Raw genomic sequence first — 26,141 nt, 5'->3', positions numbered from 1 at the left:
TTCTATAATAATAGCTTTATTTCTGCAAGCAGTTATATTTCTGTGTTCACAAAAAGCAGGGAAAGAAGGACAAGATTTTATGACTCTTTTTCCAGGAGACCTGGCGAAGCCAAATTTTCATCAAGGTCGTTGCCTCAGTAAGCTTAGAGAAAACACTTCAGATGTCTCAAGACTTGAAACATTTCAAAATGAGAAGGAAATGTGGAAATATACTAGGTTACATGGGTCTGTGAGACCTGGGGAGTGCTAATTCCAATAGCTTTTTTTATTAAATAGCCCAAGCATCCTATCCCACTTGCGGTCATCCTGTCCTCTGTGCGGAGGGGATTGAGCAGGATAATAACTCCCATTAGCACTGGGGGAGGTTTCACATGTAAATCCCCTAGCAAATGGAAGCACAAATAGAGAGCGTCCTGTTTAGTAAGTCAGCATAACTTGGGTGTTAATTTTTTTCCCCTAGAAAGGTGGTCACTTGCTAACTTTGAAGTCGGTGAGGCAGGCAGTGCTCAGTCCGCGGTGTGTGCCGGCTTTTCCTTCTCATCAGGGTTGTCCAGCATCCTCAGCCTCGTCTCCAGCCTCTGCCTCCATTCTTCTCTGAGTCTGCGGAGGAAAAACCGTGCACATGCTCAGTGCATTTGTCTCCAGCTATGCTGGTCGACTGAACCGTGGCTTTGTTTTTCTTCATTTTTAAAAGAAACCCATTGTGTGTTCCCCTCCCTGTGTCCATGTGTTCTCATTGTTCAACTCCCACTTATGAGTGAGAACATATGGTGTTTGGTTTTCTGTTCCTGTGTTAAGGGGAGGGAGAGCATTAGGACAAATACCTAATGCATGCGGGGCTTAAAACCTAGATGACGGGCTGATAGGTGCAGCAAACCACCATGACACATGTATACCTATACATTCTGCACATGTATCCTGGAACTTAAAGTAATAATTTAAAAAACCCAATGCTGCCAGGCGCAGCGGCTCACGCATGTAATCCCAGCACTTTGGGAGGCCGAGGCGGGCGGATCACGCACGAGGTCAGGAGATCGAGATCATCCCGGCTAACACGGCGAAACCCCGTCTCTACTAAAAATACAAAAACAAAATTAGCTGGGCGTGGTGACGGGTGCCTGTAGTTCCAGCTACTGGGGAGGCTGAGGTGGGAGAATGGCGTGAACCCGGGAGGTGGAGCTTGCAGTGAGCTGAGATCGTGCCACTGCACTCCAGCCTGGGTGACAGAGCGAGACTCCGTCTCAAAACAACAACAACAATAACAACAACAACAAAGACAACAACAAACCAATGCTTTTTACAAATGAATAAAGAAAAAAATGAATAGTCACAAGGGCATAGTCTATGGATAGATGGCTTTATCCCAAATGTAATGCTTCCCAAATTGATAGGTGGATTCTGTGTAATGCCAATCAAAATCCCAGCAAGAATTTTCTGTAGCTATCAACAAGATGATTCCAACTTCTGTATGGAAAGGCAAAAGTAGATTAGCCTTAAGAAGTTTGAAGAACGCTGTTGAAGGACTCACACTACCTGATTTGAAGCTTAACATAAAGTTACCATCATCAAGGCAGTGAAAAAACAAATAGATTATTAGCACAGAATAGAATAGAAAGTCCAGAAATAAATACACAGTAATATGGCCATGATTTTTGACAAGGGGTTAAGGCTACTCAATGGAAGATGGATAGGCTTTTTAACAAATGGTGCCGGAACATTATGTATCTATATTCAAACAATGGGCTTGGAATCTGCCACAGTCTGGACGTGTGTGTTTCCCCTCAAATTCATATATCTAATTCCTAACTTCCAAGGGGATGGTACTAAACTCTGCTTGATTGTGGGCCCGGGAAAGAATGGAAAGATTCTGGAGTCCTGCTCTGAGGTCCTGGGGTTAGATAATACGCGCTTATTACAGGAAAATCAGAATAAACAGAAAAGAATTTTAAAAATTGAATTCACTTTCATCTTTCATTCTTATAAATAACGCTATAAGGAGTATAATACTTAATACTCTTTCCACATCCCAGTCTATTTTCCTCGGAGTGGCTCCCAGAGGTGAAATATTACCACTTAGAAGGTATAAATATTTTGAAGGCTCTAGGCACCTATTACCAGATTGGCTTCAGGAAAACTTCTTACTTACAACTCTGCTTAATTATGGGCCCAGGAAAGAATGGAAAGAATCTGGCACACGGGCCTGTTGCTGGGTGGTGCCTGTTGCATAAACACATGAGCAAGCAGGGCCTGAAAGTTGAAATACTGTCAGAGAATGAGGCACATGGGGCAGTACCGTCAAGACATTCACTCTGGGAGGCCGAGGCGGGCAGATCACGAGGTCAGAAGATCGAGACCATCCTGGTTAACATAGTGAAACCCCACCTCTACTAAAAAAATAAAATAAAATAAATTAGCTGGGCATGGTGGTGGGCACCTGTAATCCCAGCTACCCTGGAGGCTGAGGCAGGAGAATCGCTTGAACTCGGGAGGCGGAGGTTGCAGTGAGCCAAGATCGCGCCACTGCACTCCAGCTTGGGCGACAGATGGAGACTCCGTCTCAAAAATAAAAAAAAGTGATGATTTATTGAGCTTATATGACCTTCTACTTTGATACCTACAGATTAGTAATTTTCATAATTATATTTCTGTATGATGGTTATTAAGTATTTATCCTATATTTTAATTTGTAATCCACCTCTCCAACCTGGAGAATACCCAGGTTCACAAGCTTTTTTTATTACACGTCTCTGAAAGCCTCTGTAACTAAATCTGCCTTCAAATACATGACTTTTGTCACCTAGGATCTTTTAAAGCTCACTAATAAGGGTTGCTGCCTGGGTGTTTCATTGAACTTGATGCACTTCTTAACCTAATGTGGATTCATTCATTAACAAAAGGGACTGTAACTTTTACTGAGTGTGGTGGCCATGAAAATGTGCCGCTCAGATGTAAGGAGCAAAGCTGACTGGTGGCTGCAGCTTCTTTCCTTTTGTATTTGCCTCACATCAATGCCAAGGCCAAACTTCTTGCAGGCTGCTCTAAGACAGTGACTGGGCATGGCCGTGCTATTAATGCAGGCCCGTCCCAGCAAACTGCAGAACTTCTTTAACAGGTGGCTTTGGCTCACTGACTCCCCATTACTCTGGCCAAAATGTATCAGGGCTGCCCTGCTGTCTTCCCAATCCTAACTCCTTCTTTTTCTCCTTCATGGAGGTCAGACCCGCATCACAGTCTGATAACTTTCCTTCATTTCTCTGGCTTCGTGGTGCACTGACGCCGGCTCATAACAGTTCACGACAACCAATTATTAACTTTTCAGGAATTTTATAAGCTAATTTTTAAATATAGACATTATTAAAAGTAAATTACATAAATTTATAATTAGATTATTTTAAAACAAGGACACTGACTATGCAAAATTCATTACTTCCTAATTATTTTACTCCATTTTACAGTGTATGCTCTTCAGATTACTTAGGTCTATTTCACCTGTTATGGTGAAAGTACTACATGATGAGGTGTTACTACCAAACACCTCTTCTGAACTTGTCTTCATTGACATCTCATTGGTAGCTTGAAATAGACTGTGGTGGGAATATTTACACCATGGAAGTTGGCAAACACTATAAATCATACATGACTTGATGTATCATTTTGTTCATTGTCTCAACTAAGGTTTGGCCCTAAGGCCAAATCTGGCCAGCTACCCATTTTGTAAATAAGGTTTCATTGAAATATAGCCCTGCCCACTTGTTTACATATTTTATTTACATGTGGCTGTAGCTGCTTTCACACTATGATGGCACAGTTGAAGAGCTGCAATGCAGATCATATGACCTAAAAAGTCAAAAATATTTACTGACTGGTTCCTTTAAGAAAATGTTTGCTGACTCTTGGTCTCGACTTAAAAAAATGATGGACAAAATGTTAACATGGATTAAATTTAGAAGTGTGTCATGTCTGTAGCTAATACATTATAAATAGCAAAAAAAATTGAGGAAATATTCTTTCAGTACTAGAAAACTATTATCTTCAATGACACGACTTCTTTTCTGAATTGGATAGTAATCAAATGTTTACTTGTTGTATGATTTTTTTCAAATTATGATTGAATTGCAACCACCAGTTGGCCCAGATACAAGAGGTTGGCAAAAATGAATAAAATCACATTTCATTATTATTCTCTGTGAGAATCAGGTGGCTATATGGGATTTATAATGGGCATTGTGCATTTTCTTATTATTTATAAATTGTGTGCTACACAGCTTTCATATCAGTCAGACTTGTAAACATATGTATGTATATACACAATACATTTTTCCTCCGGAGAGCCAGGTAAACATTCATCAGCACACCACAGTTTCCTTCCAATTTTTCATTCACAGGTGCTTCCTCCAAAAAATCTCATACACATCTAATCTCCTCTTGCCCTCTGCTTCTTAGAGGACCTGAATTAACACATTTGGTGTGATGCATTCATTCTAGGAAAAAAAATAGGAATCTGGGGTTCATAATATTCATAATATATTTATTCACTTTTCATAGCAGTTATACACTATTGCTAAATGGTAAGGAATTCAGGTCTCCATCTACCCAAATGTCTTTTAAATCTTGTTTTATGAATATTCAGACACTTTGCTGCTCCTTTTTGGTTGATATCTTTCATTACTGTGTTGCTTCTGTTTATTTTGGGGTTCTCAGTAAACCGGTGAACAAAAATTTATAAGTGGGGCTTTCCTTTTGAAGTAGGGAAGGTCCATAGGAGGAAGATAATGCTTAAAACTTGGCTTACAAATTCAGATACATCAGAAGAGCCATACGACTGGCATTAAAGCTCAGAGAGAACATTTTTACCTTCAGCCTAGAAATATTGGCCTCACTTTTCAAATGGAGACCAAGTAATGTTTACTATTTCTTGTTCTAGATTCTTCTGATTTGTGGAGGAGTTGTTAATTCCTAGGAGCACAGATTCTCCTTGATAAGTCTGGGGCTTACCTAGAAAGCAGGATATTTGTGAGACTCTTAAGTCATAATCATAATGTTATTCCTGGAGTGGGTGAGGACAACTGGATCTATAATTATATTTTTCCTATCTTATGCTAGGCACTAAACATATGTGTCAGTTTGGGTCCTCCAAGAAGCAGATTTGTGGGAAACACCTGCGAAAAGTAAAGAAGGGAGGAAACTGAAGCAGTCAAGAATAGCCTTTAGACTTCAGTGCTGGTCTGACATCTGTGAAAAGAGAGAGGGGACATAACGATTGAGTAGGAAGAACCCAGCCCACAGCACAGTTCTGAGGAAGCTTGAGCTGGGCTGGTGGGGAGTCCCTGAGCAAATGCTGCCCCCAGGGGAGCCATGCCATGCAGGAATTGCCTGGAACTAGCACCCCTGCCACCCTCAGTAATTGGCTGGGCGCGGCCTGGGGGAAGTATGGCTTTGGCTCATACACGATGGTGGATCCAGAAACGGAGCAGCCGGCACTATCAGTCAACTGTGCTCCCAAAGCAAATGATCCTGAAGGTCCTCTGAGTGGGGCACTTCTGTGGCTACCACGCTATGTAAAGAAGAGCAATCGAATACTCCCTGTCCTCAAGGAATTTAGAGTTGACTGAATTCTTGATCTCCCATTTCAGATCTCAGTACTCCAATCTTGATCTCTGTGCTTTTACTTTAGTATGAAAAGTCAGATGACGATTTTGCTACACCTACTCCATTCTCGTAGGCAGGAAGCATGCCTTGACAATTGTTTTTTCATAGTGGGAAGAGGGGGGCCTTAGTCTGGTTTCCCTGTGGCCTGCAGCTCACTGGCTGCATCTCTGGTCAAGGGGCAGAGCTCAGTCCGTTCACACAGGCTGACAAGCTTTGGCATACTCATTTGACCAACTCAATTTACCAGCTGCATTTCCTATCCTTTCAGTTTGAATGAAAAATCTAACTAAAAATTTTCTCCCTGCTTATTCTTTGTAGACTAACTCTTGTCTTACAAAAAGTTTGAAATAGCGATTTCATCTGGCTAGTAGATTCTGAGTCCAATATCTTATTGCCTGAAGCTGAAAATATTCTAATTGATACAATTGATAAGCAGCCTTCAGAGCAAGAGAGAGGTGAGTGGTCTTGGGGTGAGGCTTGATGCACCCCCAGATTTAATGTCTATCTGACACTGTTGAGATCTGCTAAATTATGAAGCAGTATTTTGAAGACCACAATTCTTGCCTGAAAACATTAGTAGTTCATATAAGCACTGTCCAGTTTCTTACTTATAGCTACTGGCTGGGCACTTAGGTGTCCATAAGACTTATTATCTAAACTGAGATACTTTTGAAAATAAAAGAGACTGCAGTCAATGATTATACCAAACTGAGAGGTGCCCATCCAAACTGCCCCAGGCAAACCAGGAGGTATGGTCACACATCATGCCTATACGACACTTGACTCTTCTTGAATTGCCTCGATCAGTTGTTTGCAAACACTTTCCAACTTCTTTGGGGGACTAACCCATCCATGTTCTGTTGCTTTTCTCTATCCAGACTCAGAGAAATTAAAGAAGTTCCCAGTTCTGGGGCCACCCACTTTGTCTTGTGATCTCACCCTGGGACCTCTGCCAGATACAGCACATCAGTTCCTAGGAAAAATTGATTCTCTCCATCCCCAGCTTCCTTCTCTAAGTCACTGAACCCACAGGTGTGTGCTTAACACACCTCATCCAGCTCTGGAACAACATCTTGCCAGATTAGCCCAGCAGAGGGAGAGGAACGTAAGACATTATTGGATTTGTTCTCCTGTCAACAAAGGGATTTGGTGGGAAATTTGGAGGTTTTTTTGTCTCTACTGCTCACTCATACATTTGGAACATTTCTTGATTGCATAGTAGATTGGATTTGCCTTTTATAAATGGAGGGTAGAATTTAAAAAGGTCTGTGTGTTACGTGTGTGTGTATGTGTACATTGGAGGCTGGGCATTGTGTATAGTGGAGTTGGGAGAGACAGAGCCCATGGGGTGGAATAGGGACTCAGGGGTCTATGATAGTCATTGGTCTGCAAGTATATGTTGGGAGACTATTACTTTGTTAGGACAATGTTTCAAACTATTTGCTCAGATCAGCAGGGATTTAAGCAAAGGGGCGCTCTGACATTTTGGTTCTCATTTAAAAATTCTAGATTTTTTGTGAAACTTGGTTCATGTGGGATGTGTATGTGTTTGCTTTGCTTTTTTGTTCAGCAAAAATAACAGTAAAACCAGGAGGTTTTAATTCATTGTTTACCAAATTAAAAAAGCTTTTGAGAATTTTAATTCACAATTGATAAGCCTGATGGCTCTGGTGGGTGGCCTCGAGGCTGAAGGAGAGACAACAGGGAGCCTCGCTTCTCCAGCTCCTGGTGGTATCCTGGTTCTGAGTCCTGTGGCTGCTGCAATCATGTCTTTAAACACTTAGCTGGGGGAGACTGATGAAATGTTTCATGATGAGCCCAAAGATTTATTCTTTCAGTCATAGAAGGTAGAGAAAACTGCTCCAAACTTTAGAAGAGGGGGTCATTTCTAGGGAACATGGGAGCCTGGAGAATTCATGCATTTTGTTCTATGGACAATTTGCAATTGATTGCCATTTTTATAACTTATTTTTTACATAAAAATGGCACAGGATCATTACAGAAACTTTGGAAAAAATAGGAGAACACACACACACACACACACACACACACACACACAATCTGTCATCTTATTAGTCAAAAATAACCACTTTCAGTATCTTAGTGCATTTTCTTCTAATCTTTTTCCTTTACATATTATATATATAAAAGTTTTCTTATCTTGACAAAAATAAGATAATATTGCAAGTTTTGCTTTCTGGAAGGGAAGATACAGCACAGGGCTCAAGATGGGATCTGGCTTCCAGTAGGCTAGTGGGCCAGGACTGGGGGACGGAAGATGGTGGGGACCACGCAATGGACTCTCTTCAGTTCCCTGAGAATCTACAGGATTGGATGCTCTAACATGAGATGCTTCTAGCATGTAGGAAGGCCTAGTTTTGTCCATTAGGCCGCCAGGAGTGTGGCTGGAATGTTGGCAGAGCTCTTCTCTGGTTATGGAAGGAGGATCCTGTCTGGCTTAAGAAAGGATTTTGTTTTAGAAATTAACTTTGAGTTTTACACATGTGAATTACTCATGTTTTCAGCTCAGCATGCACTAGGCAGACACAGAAACATGGAATCACAGTGCTCTGCTGTGGAGAACACATGACTACCATTCCACCTGCGAGTGGATGTCCCAGCAGACAGACAGCTTGGCTAGCCTCTCCCATTTTAGGGACAGAGAACCCGGACAGGCCCAGAAGAATTGAGCTGATCCTTCTGCTCCAAGGCATTTGACGTGTGAGGGTAGGTGCTGGCCCTGGCATTCAGATTGAGGTTGACACACATGACACGTCTTCCCACATAAGCAAAACTTCATCTCTCAGCAGACTCCTTGGAATAGAACAACAAGTTCACTTGCCAGTGTGGGAAAGACCACATTACCCTTCTCCCAAGAATCTTGCTACCTATTATCCCAGATGAGGGATCTTTTTATTACACTAGTTTTTCGCACATATACATATCTGTCAACCTAACCCTGAAATTTAATGTAACCACATGTGCTAAAGATTGTAACAGAGAAAGGGCAGCGAACAGATTGTTTTAGTTTATCAAGACATAAATAACATAACTTCATTTTTTATATTAAAAAAAGTCTTCTCCATATCTGTAAGTCATTGATTCTCAATCAGGGATGACTTTGCCCTCCAGGTGGCCTTGGTTCTCAAAATGTGTGTGGAGATCTTACAGATAGCTAATGTTTTGAGGCCAAGGCTGATAAACCCTCCACAACAAAGAATTATTTGGCCCTGAATGTCAATAGTGCTGAGGTGGAAAAACCCTGGTATACTCGCAAGACTGAATGAGTGGATGTATTGGTGATGTTTTCTATTTTCTGTGTTTTATGATGTTTTGACATCTTACAAAGTTTGCTGGCTAGGGAGAGACTGCCCCTGCTAGGACTAGCCCTGTTTTAGAGATAGCAAAAGGCTTGGCCAATCTCCAGACCAACCAATCTCAAGTCTGTAGCCCTAGCCACCTCCTTGTCTAACTCTCATACACTGAGCCACTATTTCCCCTGCCCTTGATTATCCTGGGGCCAGGTACCAGGCAACTGGAAACCACTCCTATAGCCCAAATCCTGCCAGAATGACTCAAACTAACTAGTCCTGAATTATACACTCTGCACTGCCTTGCCTTTTTCATAGAAAACCCAATAAAGACTCTGGCTAAGAGGTTCCCGCTAGCTCTTCTCCCACCTGACCAAAACCAGGAGCTTCCCCTCTGGCCCTGTGGGACATGTATGTGTGACCCCCTCCTCTGGGACCTGTGAGCACAGTGAACTTCTTCCTTCCAAGCCTTGCTCCCATTTCCTCATGAGAGCTCGCATTTCCTCCTGTCGCTCCACAGAGTTTATGCTTTCATGTCCAGCATATGTACATTCCTGCAGCAGTGGGTACCAAAGAGAATTCCCTACCTCCATCTTCATATCTGGCATATCTCTGGAAAATCCACTTTAAAAGTAATAATAGAGAAACAATTCACATACTTTTTCAGGGCGCTTCTTTCCTGACGATCTTCCTCCAGTTCTCGGTAAAAAGTCTGTTTGCTAATTTCTTTTTCCCAGAAGCTTTTGAGCTCATGACAAGTTTCACAGCAGAAGACTTCTCGACGGATGTATTGATTGTTCATCCCCTGAAATATGCAAGTAAAGCAAATCCCAGTTCTTTAAATAAAGCCACTCTAGGTTTGGAGTGATAGAAAGATGAGCTTTCATGTAGACACTGCCATTTACACTTTTTTTCTTTGATGACTGTAGACACATCACACACTTGTATTCTGAGTCTGTTTCCTCAACTGCAAATGGGAATAATAATAGCTATGCCAGAAAACATCATGAAAAATTTTGAATTAGACAAAACCAAAAAGGGTATCTGGTAACTCTTCCAAATTATCTGATTTTAAGGCTTGCCTTTTTCACTGTCTTTGAGCTATTTAACAATTTTGTAAATTATAGAAAAATTATAGTAATGAAAATGGTTCATGAACGAGAAATTCAAATAAATTCTGTGCAGTGGAATGCAATTGCTATACCTACGAATATCAATTTTTTCATTGATGTGTTTCTTAAATTTTTCTTTTGACTCAGTTGTAATATCTTACTAGTTTTTTCCTTATTTATAAGTTAAATAAAATATTTGATAATCTTCATTTTATATTTGAATGTGACTCATTATTTTAGCTTTCTTTAAAAACTATCCTTTAACAGTTACTTCAGTTGTGTGTGTGTGTGCATGTGTAACATGCCCATCATCAACAAAAGTGCTAAGCCTCATGCATGACAAATGGCCAACACCCAGTAAACAGTGTGCTCCTTTCATCCTTCCTCACAGAATAGCAAGAGCCTCTGCTGTCTATTGAGGACCCAATGTGGGCCCGGCACGCTTTACACACGGTTCCATCTGATGCTCACTACAGCTCTGTCTCCACTCACTGTTCAGATGAGGAAACTAGAGACAGAATCTGCTTGTGGCCATCACTGAAAATGGAAGAGCTGGCATTTGAACCTAGGTCTGTCCTTCTTCAGAGCCAGTGCTTTTTGCTCTACAGATCCTCTTTGCTCACACGAAGTGCCCACTGCATTTGGAAATGGGTATGTCTGGAGAAAGCTCGTTCAGCATATGTGTATACATCCTATGAAGGGACACATATGTAACCCAAAAATGTTTGCTTTTTACCTTAACGTGGCCCACTTTCCAGATCTTAGTAGCGCCATCGGGCAGGCGGACACAAACGCCTGCACGACAGAACCCTCCCTGCCTGCTGGCAGCTCCTGCTCAGAGAAGTGCTTCAGCCCTGGCTGGAGACTGGAGAAGAGACCTGGTCCCTTACTCCACAGCTACAAAGTCCCTATGATCCCGTGCAAGCTGGGTTTTCCTGGGGCACCCAAAGGATTAGGGGCGAGAAAGGAGTTTAGAAAAAGCTTCAGAGAAGAGGCTGGCCGCGGTGGCTCATGCCTGTAATCCCAGCACTTCGGGAGGCCGAGGCAGGCTGATCACAAGGTCAGGAGATCAAGACCATCCTGCCTAACACAGTGAAACCCTGTCTCTACAAAAATACAAAAAAATTAGCCGGGCGTGGTGGCGGGCCCCTGTTGTCCCAGCTACTCGGGAGGCTGAGGCAGGAGAACGGCGTGAACCCGGGAGGCAGAGCTTGCAGTGAGCCGAGATCGTGCCACTACACTCCAGCCTGGGCGACAGAGCGAGACTCCGTCTCAAAAAAAAAAAAAAAAGCTTCAGAGAAAAAATAACATTTATTATTTTATATTTATGATATGGAATAATTTGTATTTTATTTATATTACACTTATATGTATAATAGTAGAATATGATGCTCTCATCAGAGGGGCAGCAAGAGCTTCCCACGTGAAGGGAACAGCATGTGTAAGTGTCCCGAGGTAAGAAGAAGCTTGAAACTGAAAACAGCTTTGGGTATTCGATAAAGATTTTAAGAATCTGCTTCCGGTGTTCTTCCTCCTGGACCCATCTTCCAATCACCTGCTTATTTCTGTAGTCAGAGCTGCCCTAGAAAAAACTGCTGAGCATGTGGGTGGGTGGTGGCAGGGAGGCACATCAGGGTAGGGACGATTGAAGGAGATGTGGGGAGAGAAGAGGGAGAGAACATTTTCCTCAGTGCCAGCTGCTCTGCAGGTGGTTCTCACTGGTCACACACAGCTACGTGAGGGCCATTGTTTTCTTATTTAAAACATTTTTATTTTTTATTAAACATTTAAAAATAATTTTTAAATATATTTTTAAATTGACAAATAAAAGCTGTGTATAATTGTGTACAAGATGACGTTTTGAAATGTGTACACATTGTGGAATAGCTAAATGGAGCTAATTCACATCTCATTTTGCACATAAAGGAGCTGATTTTCAGAGGCATTGATAGACGGTGTTGAGGTTCCACAGCTTGAGAGCAGTGTGGCTGTCAGGACCTGGAGCCTGCACTCTTCCTACCGCTCCCAGACACTCCCTGGAAAGAGGAAGTTTGACTTAGGTGCCCTCTCCCACTTCAGGCGCTCAGTGACCTTACCCTTTCCTGTGACTGATGGACGCTGGGGTGTTTGTGACTTAGAGCGATAGAGCTTCTTGAACAGAAGCTCAGTCAAATTTTGTTTTTAATACATTGAAGCATTTAATGGGTGTTCAGTTATTCAAGTTAAATGACCCCCTTCCAAATTATCTTTTTCATATGAAGAGCCGGCCCCTTTGGAGTATCTCAGACACTGAGGGTCTGAGCGTGGATTGCTTTTCTACTTTCTGGGTAAGGGAAACGCTCACATCCAGTCACCTTCTGCAGTCTGCTAGGCTGCAGCTGTGCCGTGGACCCTCTGGAATTTCTCTCTGCACCCTGGGACTGTCCTCCAGCCTGACCCGAGCACATGCTCCTGTCTTTCAAGGGCATATTTCTCACTTATTTTCTTTCCCAGGGTAATCATTCAGTGCACAGAATTCTAATAAATTTCTAGCCACTGGACATTGAAAGAGAAGCCACTAACAAAATACATCTGATTTTACATTTTCATTCATAGAACTAGGGTGTGGAACGCATGCCCTCCTCTAGCAATTAGGTTTCCTGTGGGTTTTGTTCAGGCTCCAGGACTATCTAAGGCATCTCATTTTCCTGATGTACAAGTTCAAGATAAGAAGACAGTGCTTGCTTTTAACTGTGAGGAAGGTGTTAAATGCAGAATTTGCAATGTAAGTATGCCAAAGGTAATGCCTTTTATATGCATAATATTTTCACAGATTTTTTTTAAATTACAAAATACCCCTAAAGATTACAAGTTCATATTAGGTACCTGGCATTTAGAAAAAGGATAGCTTGGTCAAACAGGTACTCATTGAAATGTTCTTCTTTTCTCAAAATTGATAATGAACATTTTATTCGAAAGAACTTCATTATGAAGACAAGAGAGGCCCGTGCAGGAACACAGCCTGCTTACATCCGCATGGCATTTTGCATCCTCTCTGTTTGGGAGGAAGGTGTGGTTTGGATATGGAAGGAGGATTTACTCTAGCAGATACTGTAGTTGCACAGTCATGAACTGGGTTACAGAAAATAGCTGGAAGCAGGGTGGTGTCTACACACCCAGGGAGTAAATTAAATCAGGGTGAACCTGGGCCGGACGTGGTGGCTTACACCTGTAATCCCAGCACTTTGAGAGGCCAAGGCAGGTGGATCAAGAGGTCAAGAGATGGTGACCATCCTGGCTAACACAATGAAACCCCGTCTCTACTAAAAAAAAAAAAAAAAAAAAATTAGCTGGGCGTGGTGGCACATGCCTGTAATCCCAGCTACTCAGGAGGCTGAGGCAGGAGAATCGCTTGAACCTAGGAGGTGGAGATTGCAGTGAGCTGAGACAGCTCCACTGCACTCCAGTCTGGGCAACAGAGCAAGACTCAGTCTCAAAAAAAAAAAAAAAAAAAAAAAGAAAAGGAAAATAATTACGGTGAACCCAAAGGAAATCAGGCTATGAAGAATCTGATGCATGCCAGCTCTGCTTCTCATTCCTTTTTGATCAAAAAACACTTCTAGGGTCTCCATTTTCATAGAGTAGCTTGAGAGTAGTGGGCATGAGCTTTGGAAGGACTTGGGAGGGGACGTGAACTCAGACGTCTTCAGGGATCCGTTAGCATCCCAAAGGAGTGAAGCCACTGGGAGCAGTGGCACTAGGTCTTGAAGGGCACGTGCTCTGCTTCAAGACATGCATTCCAAAAGGGTCCAACACCACACTGGCCGGAGAAAACACGGCGTTTGGCTGGATGCAGTCAGAGGGCCACCTACCTGCCCCTCCTAGTGGATGCATTCTCTATCTGCCCATAGAGCCTATGTCTTTCTTCCTTAGCTTTTCTTGAAACCTCCTCCCTGTGCTCTCCCTGCAGGGCACCCTGAACTATTTTGCTTTCTCTATGCCTTCCTCCTTCCTACACTGTCTCACGGGGCAGCCCCCTATCCTGCTTCTGCACCCAAGCATGCAGATACCACTCTGGCTGGTCAGGCTTGCTATTGCTGTCATTCCAGCAGGAACTGGGATTGGAGTTCTTCACCAAGCCACAGCCCACCCACTAGGGGTCATGTAGACACAGCTGTCCTGCCTGCGAAACACAGCTGCATCCCTACCTCCCTTGTCAGGCCAGGAGGCTGCATCCTGACAACCAGGATGGAGAGAAAGCTCAGCGGAAGACTTGCACTGTTGTGACTTTGAGCAAGAAAGCCCTTCACTTGCTCGGAGCCCCTTTCCTTAGCCATGAAGTGGAGATGAAGTGTGGTAACATACAGGAAAGTGCCCCCAACACAGCCCACCATTCAGTCCCCAAATGCCCCTCCCTACATGCCACATGCTTGTTCAGGGAACTCACAATGCATCTCCTGATCCCTGGCAAGCATCAAAAGTGCTAACTGAATTTGAACCACCACCTAAATACAGTCTCCTTGTCTTTAGTTTATACATGATATCAAATGCTTTGCTTCTTATTGACTCAGCTCATATTGAAGGCTTACTTCTCTCTGTTGCTGGGCTGTAAGAATTAGAAAGCCTTAGATCATGGGGATAAGAGGCTTCCCATCTTGTCCCAGACCCAGTGCTGGACTGTGTCCAGAGAAGCCTTTAGCAAAGCTCTTGGTGATGAGTTTCACCCTTACATCACTTAGGATGTTATATTTGTGGGCTCTCTGTGGTCAGGCCCTATAATCACATTTACTGAGTGATGCTGAACATGTTTAAGGAGCGACTGGCTTACTAAAATTGACAGTTGCCACTGTGCTGACTCTTGGGCTCAACCCCTCCATGTTATTTCACAGCCTCACTGCTTGTTTTGCTGAAAACTGCTGGTGAACCTGAACTTCAGCAGATGCAAGAACTTCTGTAAAAGAAAGTGCATTTTGTTTGAGAGGAGCTGTGCCATCTTCTTCCTTCCAGTTTTAAAAAACTTGTTTTATATTTATTGCTCCCATTTACTGGGCTCGCTGTAGCTGGTATGGCCCTCTTTGAAAAGAACTGATAGCAATTTTAGAAAAGCGTTTTTAGGAAAACATCAAAATAAGGCAGGAAACAGGAAATAAAAGATGTCTACATTTCCCTGGCGGTGTTGATGGAAAACCTAGGCACTGACAGTGGCTCTCTCTGCCTCTGCACCTGGCCCAGGCAGAGAAAATCATTATCTCTATGCCATATGCATATGGTGCTGCCCCTGTCTGGGCTCAAATGAGAGTGGAAAGGTGCTGCTTTCTCAAGTTGTTCTCTCTGTGTGATTGGCAAGAAGGGAAAGCCGCTGTGATCTCCTGTGGGCTGGATCAGTCAGGTTTTATTGTCACAGAAATAAGAAGTACCAAGCAATGTGCAGACACATAAACCCATTAGGTACCTGAACCTTCCTGAGCCACTTTTAAAGATCTATGACATTAAGCTCCTACTTTTTACATGAGCAAATTTTCAAATTCAGGTGTCTCCATTCTGCTCTTGTGCAATTGATTTTTGTTTATAAACTCAATTTCAGAGGTGCACACTCACACGCCTTCTAAGTTTCCACTTGCTACTTTCATCCCATGTGTACGCAGATGGAAGAGAAGAGACTTTTCAGGGGATCGTGTATGTCTTGATGTCTTTTTGTTGTTGTTGAGATGGAGTCTTGCCCTGTCGCCAGGCTGGAGTGCAGTGGCTTGATCTCGGCTCACTGCAACCTCCGCCTCCTGGGTTCAAGCAATTCTCCTGCCTTAGCCTGCTGAGTAGCTGGAATTACAGGTGCACGCCACCACGCCCAGGTAATTTTTGTACTTTTAGTAGAGACAGGGTTTCACCACATTGACCAGGATGGTCTCAGTCCCTTGACCTCGTGATCCGCCTGTCTCAGCCTCCCAAAGTGCTGGGATTACAGGTGTGAGCCACAGCACTCGGCCTTGATGTCTTTTAAATTCCCTCTAAACCTGAGATTCTCTCAGAATATAAAATCATTTATTTTTCTTAGAACCCAGATAACTGTGTTGTCTTCCATTCCCCAGGGGCTCAAAAAGCAGGAGCAGGAAATTTAAATAACTGTAGTGTCCAGAAGGCCACATACTTGAGTTATTCTGGTTATTTTTATAATAAACACTTAGGAATATTATCTGCTTCTGACTCCCACCTCTAAAAATCAGGTTTACTGCATTTATCTTTTTGTTTCCCCAGTTTTTATAAACTCATGGGTAGAGGGCAATAGTTCTCCTTTTTAAAGTACAGACAGTTGGAGGAAATGCATTGGTTTTGGAAAATGAAATTCAGCCCTGCAACAACAGGGCGTGGAAGTGAGTTCAGAAATGGAGCAGGTCTGCTCCCACTAAGTGGTCAGACAAAACTGCCCACCATATCTTTGCCTACTGGCTGGTGGGCTGCAAGTCTGTGGTATCTGGCTTATTTTTATGCTCTTTATTGAGTGCTTACTGAATACCTTTTATTCTTCAAAGCGCTCTACATCTCACCTTCAATTCTCACAACAACTCTCTTCCTCATTTTACAGAGGAAGTACAAAGAGGCAAGCCACTGCCCAAGGTCACGTTGTTGATGGTGATGGAGCTGGGATTTAAACCACACCCAACTCCAAAGCCCGTGTCATCACCAGCAAACCACCAGCCACGGGACAGAGAGATGGCGGCTCATGACAACAGCTGGGTACCGAGAAATCAGGCATCCAGTTAAATCTGTTGAGAGCAATGCGCAAGTCATCACTGCTTTCTCAAAGCAGAATTAGATTAACTTTCTCCCAAGATGATTCCCTGCACATCACATCAAGACACACATCCCTTTTCCTCTCCGCACTTTCTGTTGAAGTGCTCACTGTGGCCAGTTTCATGTGGATCACGGTAAGGATAAACAAACAAACTAAAACTAGACTCCCTCTGACACCGGCACCAAACGTGTTTGTTTGTTTAGCCCCCTCACCTGGAGATTCTGCTTCCACAGGTGCGGGGGACTCACCGTCACTCCATTTCCACTCAGGTGGTCTTTTTCACCCACAGTGAAAATATCTTTAGGTCCAAAATTTCTAGGTCTGGGAGCTAAGATGGCTCCACCTGCCTGTGGCCCGTAGGCATTTGGACGGATTTCTCCTCCCACCCCACCTTCAGGCCCCACTGGACAGAGGGCAGATTGAGCTTCCTCCCGTTCCTCTTTCACCTTCTCAGATGGAAGCTGGAGTGCAATGTGGGAGTGCTCTCCTTCGTTTCTTGGCTTAGCACTTTTTCAGAAAACATTTTCGTTTTCTTTCTCTCTCCCTCTCTCTCTCTTCCTCCCTCCCTCTCTCTCTCTCTCCTTCTCTCTTCTTCTTTTTTTTTTTTTTGACAGGGTCTCCCTCTGTCACCCAGGCTGGAGTGCAGTGGCTCGATCTCTGCTCACTGCAACCTCCGCCTCCAGGGTTCAAGCAATTCTCCTGCCTCAGCCTCCTGAGTAGTTGGGATTATAGGCACGTGCCACCATATCCGGCTAATTTGTTTTGTTTTTAGTAGAGATGGGGTTTCAGCATGTTGGTCAGGCTGGTCTTGAACTCCTGACCTCGTGATCCGCCCGTCTCGGCCTCCCAAAGTGTTGGGATTACAGACATTTTCTTTTTAACTTCCCCTCCAAAATTCTGTCAGGCTACTTGAATTTCAGTCTTGAGTCCCTCTGCACAGTCTCCTTATAATTAACATCCTTCAAAGCCACCTGAGATTTCGCCGGCAGTATATTTGAGTCTTAGGAGGAGGCTCAGGGGAAATACAACATCGTCTGGGCAATATGAGTGAGTTCTTGGGTAGCTTGGAGTTTTAACTAAAAAAGGACTTACATGGGAGAAAAAAGCTTATACGGGACATGTCCACAATAACTCAGCCCTGTTATTCCCTCAGAGCTTACCTGAATTCGCTGGGGTGACACCAAGTCATGAAGGAGGAACACACAATTATGAGAGAAGTCCCTGTGACTTTTAGTCCATATGACCCTTACGAAGCTTTCTTTTATCACATGAAAAATGCATTGGTCTGAGAATTAAATGAGACAATGGAGCGTGAAAAGTACTTAACATAGTGTCTGCTCAATAATAAACGTGTATCATCATCATTATCTATATTTCTATTAGCAACCTGCATTGCAGACAGTACCAAATGCCATCTCATTTAATCCTCAGCATATTGTGCTACATTTTACTATTCCTGTATTTGTGAGTGAGAAAGTGAATCTGAGAGGTTGACTTTCCCCAAGCTCCAGAGCCAATGATGGGGAGAGCCAGGAGTCCAGACCTGCTGATTTCACAGAACCCAGAATGTCTGTTCATTGGGTGCTGACATCACAGAAGTGACAGTGAACAATGAATCATATTTGGCAATTGCTAATGTGATCTTAAAAATTATCTCACTTAATGATATCAAGAGGTCAGGGAAATAAATCTTCTTATTTTCCCTGGAACCAGACCAGAAGCCAGGGGTATAAGGTTTAAATTCTTGTCTAAGTCACAGAATCAGTAAGCGCTGATACTGGGCTCTGAACCCACAATGTCTGATGCCAAAAGTCCTGTCATCACCTCCCACGGTTTGAGCCACTTCCCTCCTTCATTTAGGGGAAAGTTCGTGGGACTAGTTAGCATCTGTCATCATAGACTATAATTATTCTAAGATGCTCTGCAAGGGTCTCGCTTGGATCCATCCAGGTCCATTCTGCATGCTCAATCCTGCCAGGTTGTGGGTGGGGTCAGGGAGCCTTGCTGACTAAATCAAATAGGAACCTCACCCAGGAGAGGAGTGATAGGTACCACTCCAGGGATCAGGATGAGTAGGCTCATAAACATCAGTCTAGTTCAAGAACTAGATTTCGGCTGGGCATGGTGGCTCACACCTGTAATCCCAGCACTTTGGGAGGCTGAGGCAGGTGGATCACGAGGTCAGGAGATCGAGACCATCCTGGCTAACACGGTGAAACCCCGTCTCTACTAAAAATACAAAAAATTAGCTGGGCATGGTGGTGAGCGCCTGTAGTCCCAGCTATTCGGGAGGCTGAGGCAGGAGAATGGCATGAACCTGGGAGGCAGAGCTTGCAGTGAGCCGAGATCACGCCACTGCACTCCAGCCTGGGCTACAGAGCGAGACTACGTCTCAAAAAAAAAAAAAAAAAGAACTAGATTTCATCGTCTGTTCAAGAACTAGATTTCAAAATGCTGTAAAGGTCAGTATTGAATCAACAGAACATGGACAATTACAGGATTGCATCAGTGTTATAGAGTTCCCAAAGTTGATGAGTGTGCTGTAATTATGTAAGAAGATGACTGTGTTCCTGGGAAGTACCCACTGAAGCATTTAGAGGGGAAGGATTATGATGTGTCAACTTATCTCAAGTGATTTAGAAAAGATATAGATTGACAAGGCAAATGATAAGCAGGGTAAATGGTAATGATAGGGGCATCTGGCTAATGCTATAGAGGAATTCTTTGAATTATTCTTTCTGTAATTTTGAAATTACTGCCAAATGAATGTTAAAAAGTAAACACTACTTTTACCTCCTTTCAAGAGAAAAATTGCTATTTACTTTGTTTGTCTTCCATTTATCCCCCTCCCTGTCACAACTTCTTATGCAGAGCCCCAACCTCTGTAAATAAACCCTGAACACATTTTGTAGTGTCACAAAGTAACAAAGGCTTAAAAAAATAGGTGAAGGGCATTGCAGAATTACTCAACTTGAGATTCTCAATATCCAAAGAGGGAACAATATGCACAACAAAATAAACAACATGATGTTAGTTACAACCCAAAGAACGAATTCAAATTGATACAAATTATTGAAATAAACAAATGGAGGAGAAAAAAACAACTATTACTTTCAGAAAAATTCCAGTGAATGAGTGTAGAAAGAATGAGGAAAAGAGAAAATCACCATGAGAACACCACAGTAATAATACCACAGTAATGATTATTGCAGGCAGAATTCATTGATCAGTGGTAAAATGAGTGGATGACACTTTAGGGAGGAACACAATGCTTGCATGACATCAAAGATATGTCTCTAAAAATTTAATAATTACTGTGGTGGTTTTAATGTACGATCACAAATTATTTGATACTCCCCCTCTCTCTAGAAGGTGGAGTTAAGTCCCCCTCCCCTTCAGTCTGGGATGACTTGGTGACCGAGGGGAAAGTAGTCACTTCACAGTGGAGAAACAAATATCCCCTTAAATAAGTGTGGTTAAGGCTCTCAGCGCTACTAATAAGTATTGTGGATATCATGTGTCCCTTGATGTGACATGATGTTACACACTGACTCTATGATGCGCTTCTCCTGACACCAGAATGCTGTCTATTCATGAGAAAACTGAAGACTAGCTCAAATTCTGGGATATTTTACAAAATACCTGAACACTGTTCATTTAGAAGTGTCAAAGTCATGAAAGATAAAGACTGAGAAACAGTCACAGATTGGAGGAGAATAAGGAGATATGATTGATAGATATATACACCAATAAATGCAACATGGTATCCTGGATTGGATCCTGGAACAGGAAAAACAGATAATAAGTAGTGGAAGACTGAAAGAATCTGATAAATTCTGCAGTAAATTTTATTGCAACAATGCTAATTTTATTGTTTTGATAAATGTACCATGGCTATGTAAGATGTTAATATTAGAGAAAGCTAGGTGACAGGTATATGGGAACACGCTGTACTATCTTTGTAACTTTCTCTAAATCTAGAATTATTTTGAAATAAAAAGTAAAAAGCACATGCATCTTCCTGACACCACCAGCAGTCAGGAATTAAGGAGGATTTTTTGCCTGAGAAACATCTTCAATGCACACAGAGATAGTCTGTCCTGGAGCCAGCAGTGTCCTGCTGTTTAGCCCTGTGTCATGTGTCCAGGACTAGGAGTTAGGAGAAACACCCCCCACACTCTTTATAGGGCAAGTTACTTGAACTAAGTCTCTGTTTTCTCATCTGTAAAATGGAACAATATGTACTTTCCCAATTAACCAGTTTTCAGTGGAAAAGGCTGCTGTGAAAAATGTTTTACCTGACACAATAAATGCTTAATAAAATCCTGGACTGCCTAATTTATATCCTTATGTGGATTACTGATAGGTCAGAAGCCACAAGCTCAGAAGCCTGTGGAGTCCTGGTGTGTTTAGAAGGCTCTGTGGCAAATTCTCGAATGCATGGCTTGTTTCAAACAGACACTGCCACTCAACTCCAACCGACTATTGCCCATGGGGCATGGTCCCAGAGTTGCCCAATATTCAAGTTTTTCAAAAGAGGCTGGAAATCTGATTTTTGAAACATTATGTAATTTCTTTATTTTTAAATGTTGATGATAATTTACAGACATTTGGAAGCTTTGTGCAGAGCATCAGAATACGTCTGTTGGCTGGACTTGGCCTTTGGGTCAGTAGTTTTTGAGGCCCACATGGATTAACAGAGAAAACTTCTGAGTTCCCCATGGACCATGTAGCTAACTATGCCTTAGCTTCCTGGAGAAACATACACTGGGTGCACATAGAGTTGAAATAAAACAAAGTGAAAGCAACTAGAGAAAGCACCACCCCTCCCCAGTTACTGTTAACCATTGCAGTTTTATTGGTCACAACCAGGCTGTTCAATTTGATGTCTAGTCACTTAATTGTGACTAGAAGGGAACTGGGAGGTCCTTAAGCTCATTCTGCCATGCACAGAGATGCTCCTGGGTTTGCCTCTATGCCTGTTTGGATTGGTACCAGGAGCCAAGGCAGGTCTCTGTTCTCTGGGGCTTTGACCCCATAATCTTGTCCCTTCAACTAGACCCTTAACTACTGTGGGGCAAAGACCTTACTTAATATGGTGCCCTTGGCCCGGTGTGGTGGCTTAAGCCAGTAATCTCAGCACTTTCGGAGGCTGAGGCAGGTGGATCACCTGAGATCAGGAGTTCAAGACCAGCCTGGCCAACACAGTGAAATCCCATCTCTACTAAAAATACAAAAACTAGCCAGGCATGGTGCCCCATGCCTGTAATCCCAGCTACTCGGGAGGCTGAGGCAGGAGAATTGCTTGAACCGGGGAGGTAGAGCTTGCAGTAGGCTGAAATCGTGCCATGGCACTCTAGCTTGGGTGGTAGAGTGAGACTCCATCTTTAAAAAAATAAAATAAAATAAATAAATTTTTTTAAAAATGGTCCCCTTCACACGGTGTGCTCAGTGGACAAAGATCCCATCATCCCCTCATGCCACTTGCCAGTCAAAATTCTCCAAAGAATTTAGAGCTAAAAGCAATTACTTCTCTAGAAAAGCTTATATTCTGCTCCTATTAAAAGCTTTTAAAAAGGCAAGGTGGCTAAAATATGAAAATTGGCTAACATATTGTTTCTCCCCTCTGCTTCACCAAACTGCCAGTCCAGTGGCTATCTGGCCTTCACTAATCAATGTGACTTTTTTCCTGAACAGGAAACGGGCTATGTTTATTTCTTAAGAGTGGGCTCTAGCCAGGAACTGACTTCCCAAAATAGCTGCGTTTTCAGAAACATTGTTTACTTTTAGAAATGGACTACGTGGAACGAAGGCTCATGAGTGATCTCCGTCATCCTGTTGAGTGAGAATAGAATTGTGGGGTGGATGTCCCACATTCCTGCCCCGCACTGTGTGCTTTCCATCAATCAAGTGTAACTCCTTAGAAATTTGAGGCGCCCCAGAGAGGCAGCCAGGTCTAAATGGAGCAGCCCCCGGAGGACACAGTGAGGCGTCTGGAAGAACAGCACACTCAGCACCCTCGGGGAGGTGTGGAGGGAAGTGCCCCGGGAAGCAAAGAGCAGGGGACTCCTAGCGGCTTGGGCTTCCCTCTCTTAGGCTGCTTCTCCCTTTGTTTCCCTTTTCTTGGGCTGGTCTACGTATTTGGGATGCACATGGAAATTACTGCATGCCATCATTTATTCAAAGAAAATCCCCAGCATAATTTGGTCAAAGAGTTAACAAAGTTTTGGCCAGGCTCAGTGGCTCACGCCTGTAATCCCGGCATTTTGGGAGGCCAAGGCGGGTGGATCACGAGGTCAGGAGATCGAGACCATCCGGGCTAACAGGGTGAAACCCTGTTTCTACTAAAAAATAACTCTTGAGTATAGCGAGAGACTCTGAGTGTAGTGGTCTCACCCTGAATAGATTTTTTTTTTTTTTTTTTTTTTTTTTGAGAAGGAGTCTCGCTGTGTCACCCAGGCTGGAGTGCAGTGGTGCCATCTCGGTTCACTGCAAGCTCCGCCTCCCGGGTTCATGCCATTCTCCTGCCTCAGCCTCCCTAGTAGCTGGGACTACAGGCGCCCACCACCACGCCCGGCTAATTTTTTGCATTTTTAGTAGAGACGGGGTTTCACCGTGTTAGCCAGGATGGTCTCGATTTCCTGACCTCGTGATCCGCCCACCTCGGCCTCCCAAAGTGCTGGGATTACAGGCGTGAACCACTGCTCCCGGCCAAGAGTTACAAAGTTTTACACTGTTAGCAAAGATGCTCCTTTAAGACTCTGTTTTTAAAAATGTGAATGTCGTTTTGTGCACATGGTAAAATATTTCAAAAAACACTGAAGGATATGAAATAAAGAAGTGTTTCCCGTTTTACTTTACTGCAGTCAGCAACACTTCCCAAAGACACCCACTGTTAATGATCTCATATTTGTATTTCCATCTTATTGGAAGCATATATATGCATATGTATGTGTACAAAATATTGTTTTTGCAAGCAGAGCCATACAATAAACACTTTTGCATTTTGCCTTTTTCAACTAAGAAAATATTTCCTTGCCAGCATACATTGTTTTTCATGGCTGTGTAGTAATCTGTTTATGGATATGCCATAATTAACCATTCTAGTATGGATGGACATTTGAATTAATTCCTGCTTGGGTCTATTACAAAAAATTCCAGAGTAAATCATGTTTTGTTCACATCTGTAAGTATATCTGTAGCATAAACTCCTAGAAGTATAATTGCAGGTCAAAGTCCATGTACCCTGAAATGTTTACAGCATAATTCCATATTGCCCTCTGCTGTCACAGGAGTGTTGGAATGTTTGTGGACTTAGCAGAACTTCTTCTGTAGAGGTCCTTCCAGTCTCAACGGCATAAAAGTATGGGCTGTCAATGTATTCACCTCTTAATGAAAAGACAAGCACAGGTTTAGGTCTTGGACTCAGGAGAACATATCTGAATGGACCACCTTAAGACAGACCCTGGAAAGCAATTGGCTTTTCTAACTCAAAAAACATGTGCTGAATTAATGAATTGATGAGTCATGGCAGGGCCCATAGAGCTAAGTAACCAATACATTTCTCAGTTCAATTTTGCATCAAAAATAAAAAATAATTATAATTTAAATAAACATAAACATTAATCAGTTTCATTGCATTCTTATGCTAATAGGACATATACATAGTTTGAGATAAGTAAAAAAAAAAAAAGTTCAAAGTCCTAACTGTAAATAGTTATTTTAAATGGTCAATTAAAATTTGTTTCTCCTATTTGCTTTGAATGCTATTTGGCTTACAGTTACCATATTAATACTAACATACAGTTATTTCTAAAATACATGTTTGATGCTTTTTATTTTATGAATTTCATTCACTTTTTTGAAAAGTTTTTTTTTTTTTAAGAGTTTGGAAAAGATACGTAACTCTCCTCATCTGTGAGTTGAGGTGTTTGATCTACAGATTCACTGAGGTCCGTCTGGCTCTAATAGGAAAAAATCATCAGCCTCAAGTTCAAAGGAATAATCTGTATCTTCAAAATTACAGGGGCTTTGTGTTTCAGTTTTTTCACCTTCAAATGAGGGTATCTAGTTGCTTTGCACATATGTGAAGGGCAAATATCAATAATTAGATAGGCTTTAGCAAAAGGAGGCTGTTCTTTGATAAATAAGCAATTCTGTTTCTCTTTATCCCCCCACCACCCCCAGCAAAAGAAGTTTTTTCTACAGTGTACATCTATTGAGACGATTAGTTATATTTTCAGTAAAATGTTACCAATTTGGAAAAGTCATAATTCCAGTGGCAGTTCTTAAGTTTACTTTTCTAATTAACTTACACTTAAAGAGTGCTAGAACTCACTTTTATAATAAAATTTAAATTAAATATCAATTTCATCAAATAACATTTATTGAAGCTTGACTTTGTGTGAGGCTCATGCACTTGAGTCTATCTGATGAGGGGCTAGGGAAGAGTCAACTGTATCAACTCAGATGAAAGGGAATTCTACAGTTGAATTTCCCAGGTCTCAGGTTAGTCAAGTAAAAACCCCAAATTCATGATTAATCCCCCCACCATCAGCTTCCTGAGAAGCTTCCATGATCCAGCATCTACAATGAACATTTCCTTGGGACTAAATTTTCCATCAACCAACATGAGACATATCTTTATTTTGGTTAATCTCCAAAGAGCCTTGCTCTGTGAGATTTACCCGAATTTCTTGCTTTTTCCACACTCTTTAACATGAAATTTCTGCATCATTGACATTTAGGAAAAGATGGAAAAACATCAGAGATGGAAAAAAATCTACTGGCCCATCTGTTATTCCCAACTGGTACAGCGTAGGTGTTCAAGGTGAAGAGAAAATGAATTCAAGTGGTCAATAAAGGACACACATATAAGGGGTGATGTCTGTTTCCATTTTCAGCCCAAGTTGCGAGATGTTCCCACACTTGACAACACAAGCGCAACGTACTGTACCTTAAAGATGAATTTGCAGGTGGACAGATACCCCGCTAGGGTGCAAAGGAGGGCAAGACTCCCAGGCCTGCTCTTGATTCCTCAGGTCCGGCTCGGGAAGGCCACAGATGCTGTCCTGAAATCACATTGTTGCAGCCCTTATATATGGAGTGGAGGAGTTACAGAAATCCCTTAACCTTTCAAGGTCATTTGAGCCAAATTAGTACCAGACCCAGACAATATCTTTCCAGGGACATTGTAGCCTTCCCTCATGGTGAGAGATGGCTCTAAACAAATCTCATCTCTTACTACCCCACCCTCCCCAGAGAAGGCGAGCTTCTGTTTTGGCAGGTCCCACGAGTACT

General features: G+C 42.5%; 1 protein-coding gene across 1 annotated transcript; it reads right to left on the bottom strand.

Moving 5' to 3' along the window:
• Positions 1 to 290: 290 nt before the first annotated feature.
• On the bottom strand, positions 291 to 25,895 carry FAM240B (family with sequence similarity 240 member B). The gene is made up of 3 exons (XM_054500037.2): positions 25,798 to 25,895; positions 9,620 to 9,765; positions 291 to 600 (listed from the first exon to the last, which is right to left on the bottom strand). Exons 2-3 carry the CDS (start codon positions 9,760 to 9,762, stop codon positions 507 to 509), a joined length of 237 nt encoding a protein of 78 aa, XP_054356012.1. The 5' UTR covers positions 9,763 to 9,765; positions 25,798 to 25,895; the 3' UTR covers positions 291 to 506.
• Between the last annotated feature and the right edge of the window lie 246 nt (positions 25,896 to 26,141).

This window comes from Pongo pygmaeus, chromosome 13, assembly GCF_028885625.2.
Source record: "Pongo pygmaeus isolate AG05252 chromosome 13, NHGRI_mPonPyg2-v2.0_pri, whole genome shotgun sequence".
Classification (NCBI taxonomy): Eukaryota; Metazoa; Chordata; class Mammalia; order Primates; family Hominidae; genus Pongo; species Pongo pygmaeus.
Note: the sequence above shows the minus strand (reverse complement) of the source record. Positions and strands in the feature narration are given on the sequence as shown.

What these genes read in the sequence shown, in the direction of transcription:
- FAM240B (XM_054500037.2), bottom strand. Translation starts at nt 9,762, where the DNA reads ATGAACAATCAATACATCCGTCGAGAAGTCTTCTGCTGTGAAACTTGT. An exon ending in GAAAGAAGCGCCCTGAAAAA is followed by an intron (nt 601 to 9,619) that starts GTATGTGAATTG and finishes TTTCCTCCGCAG; the next exon opens with ACTCAGAGAAGAATGGAGGC.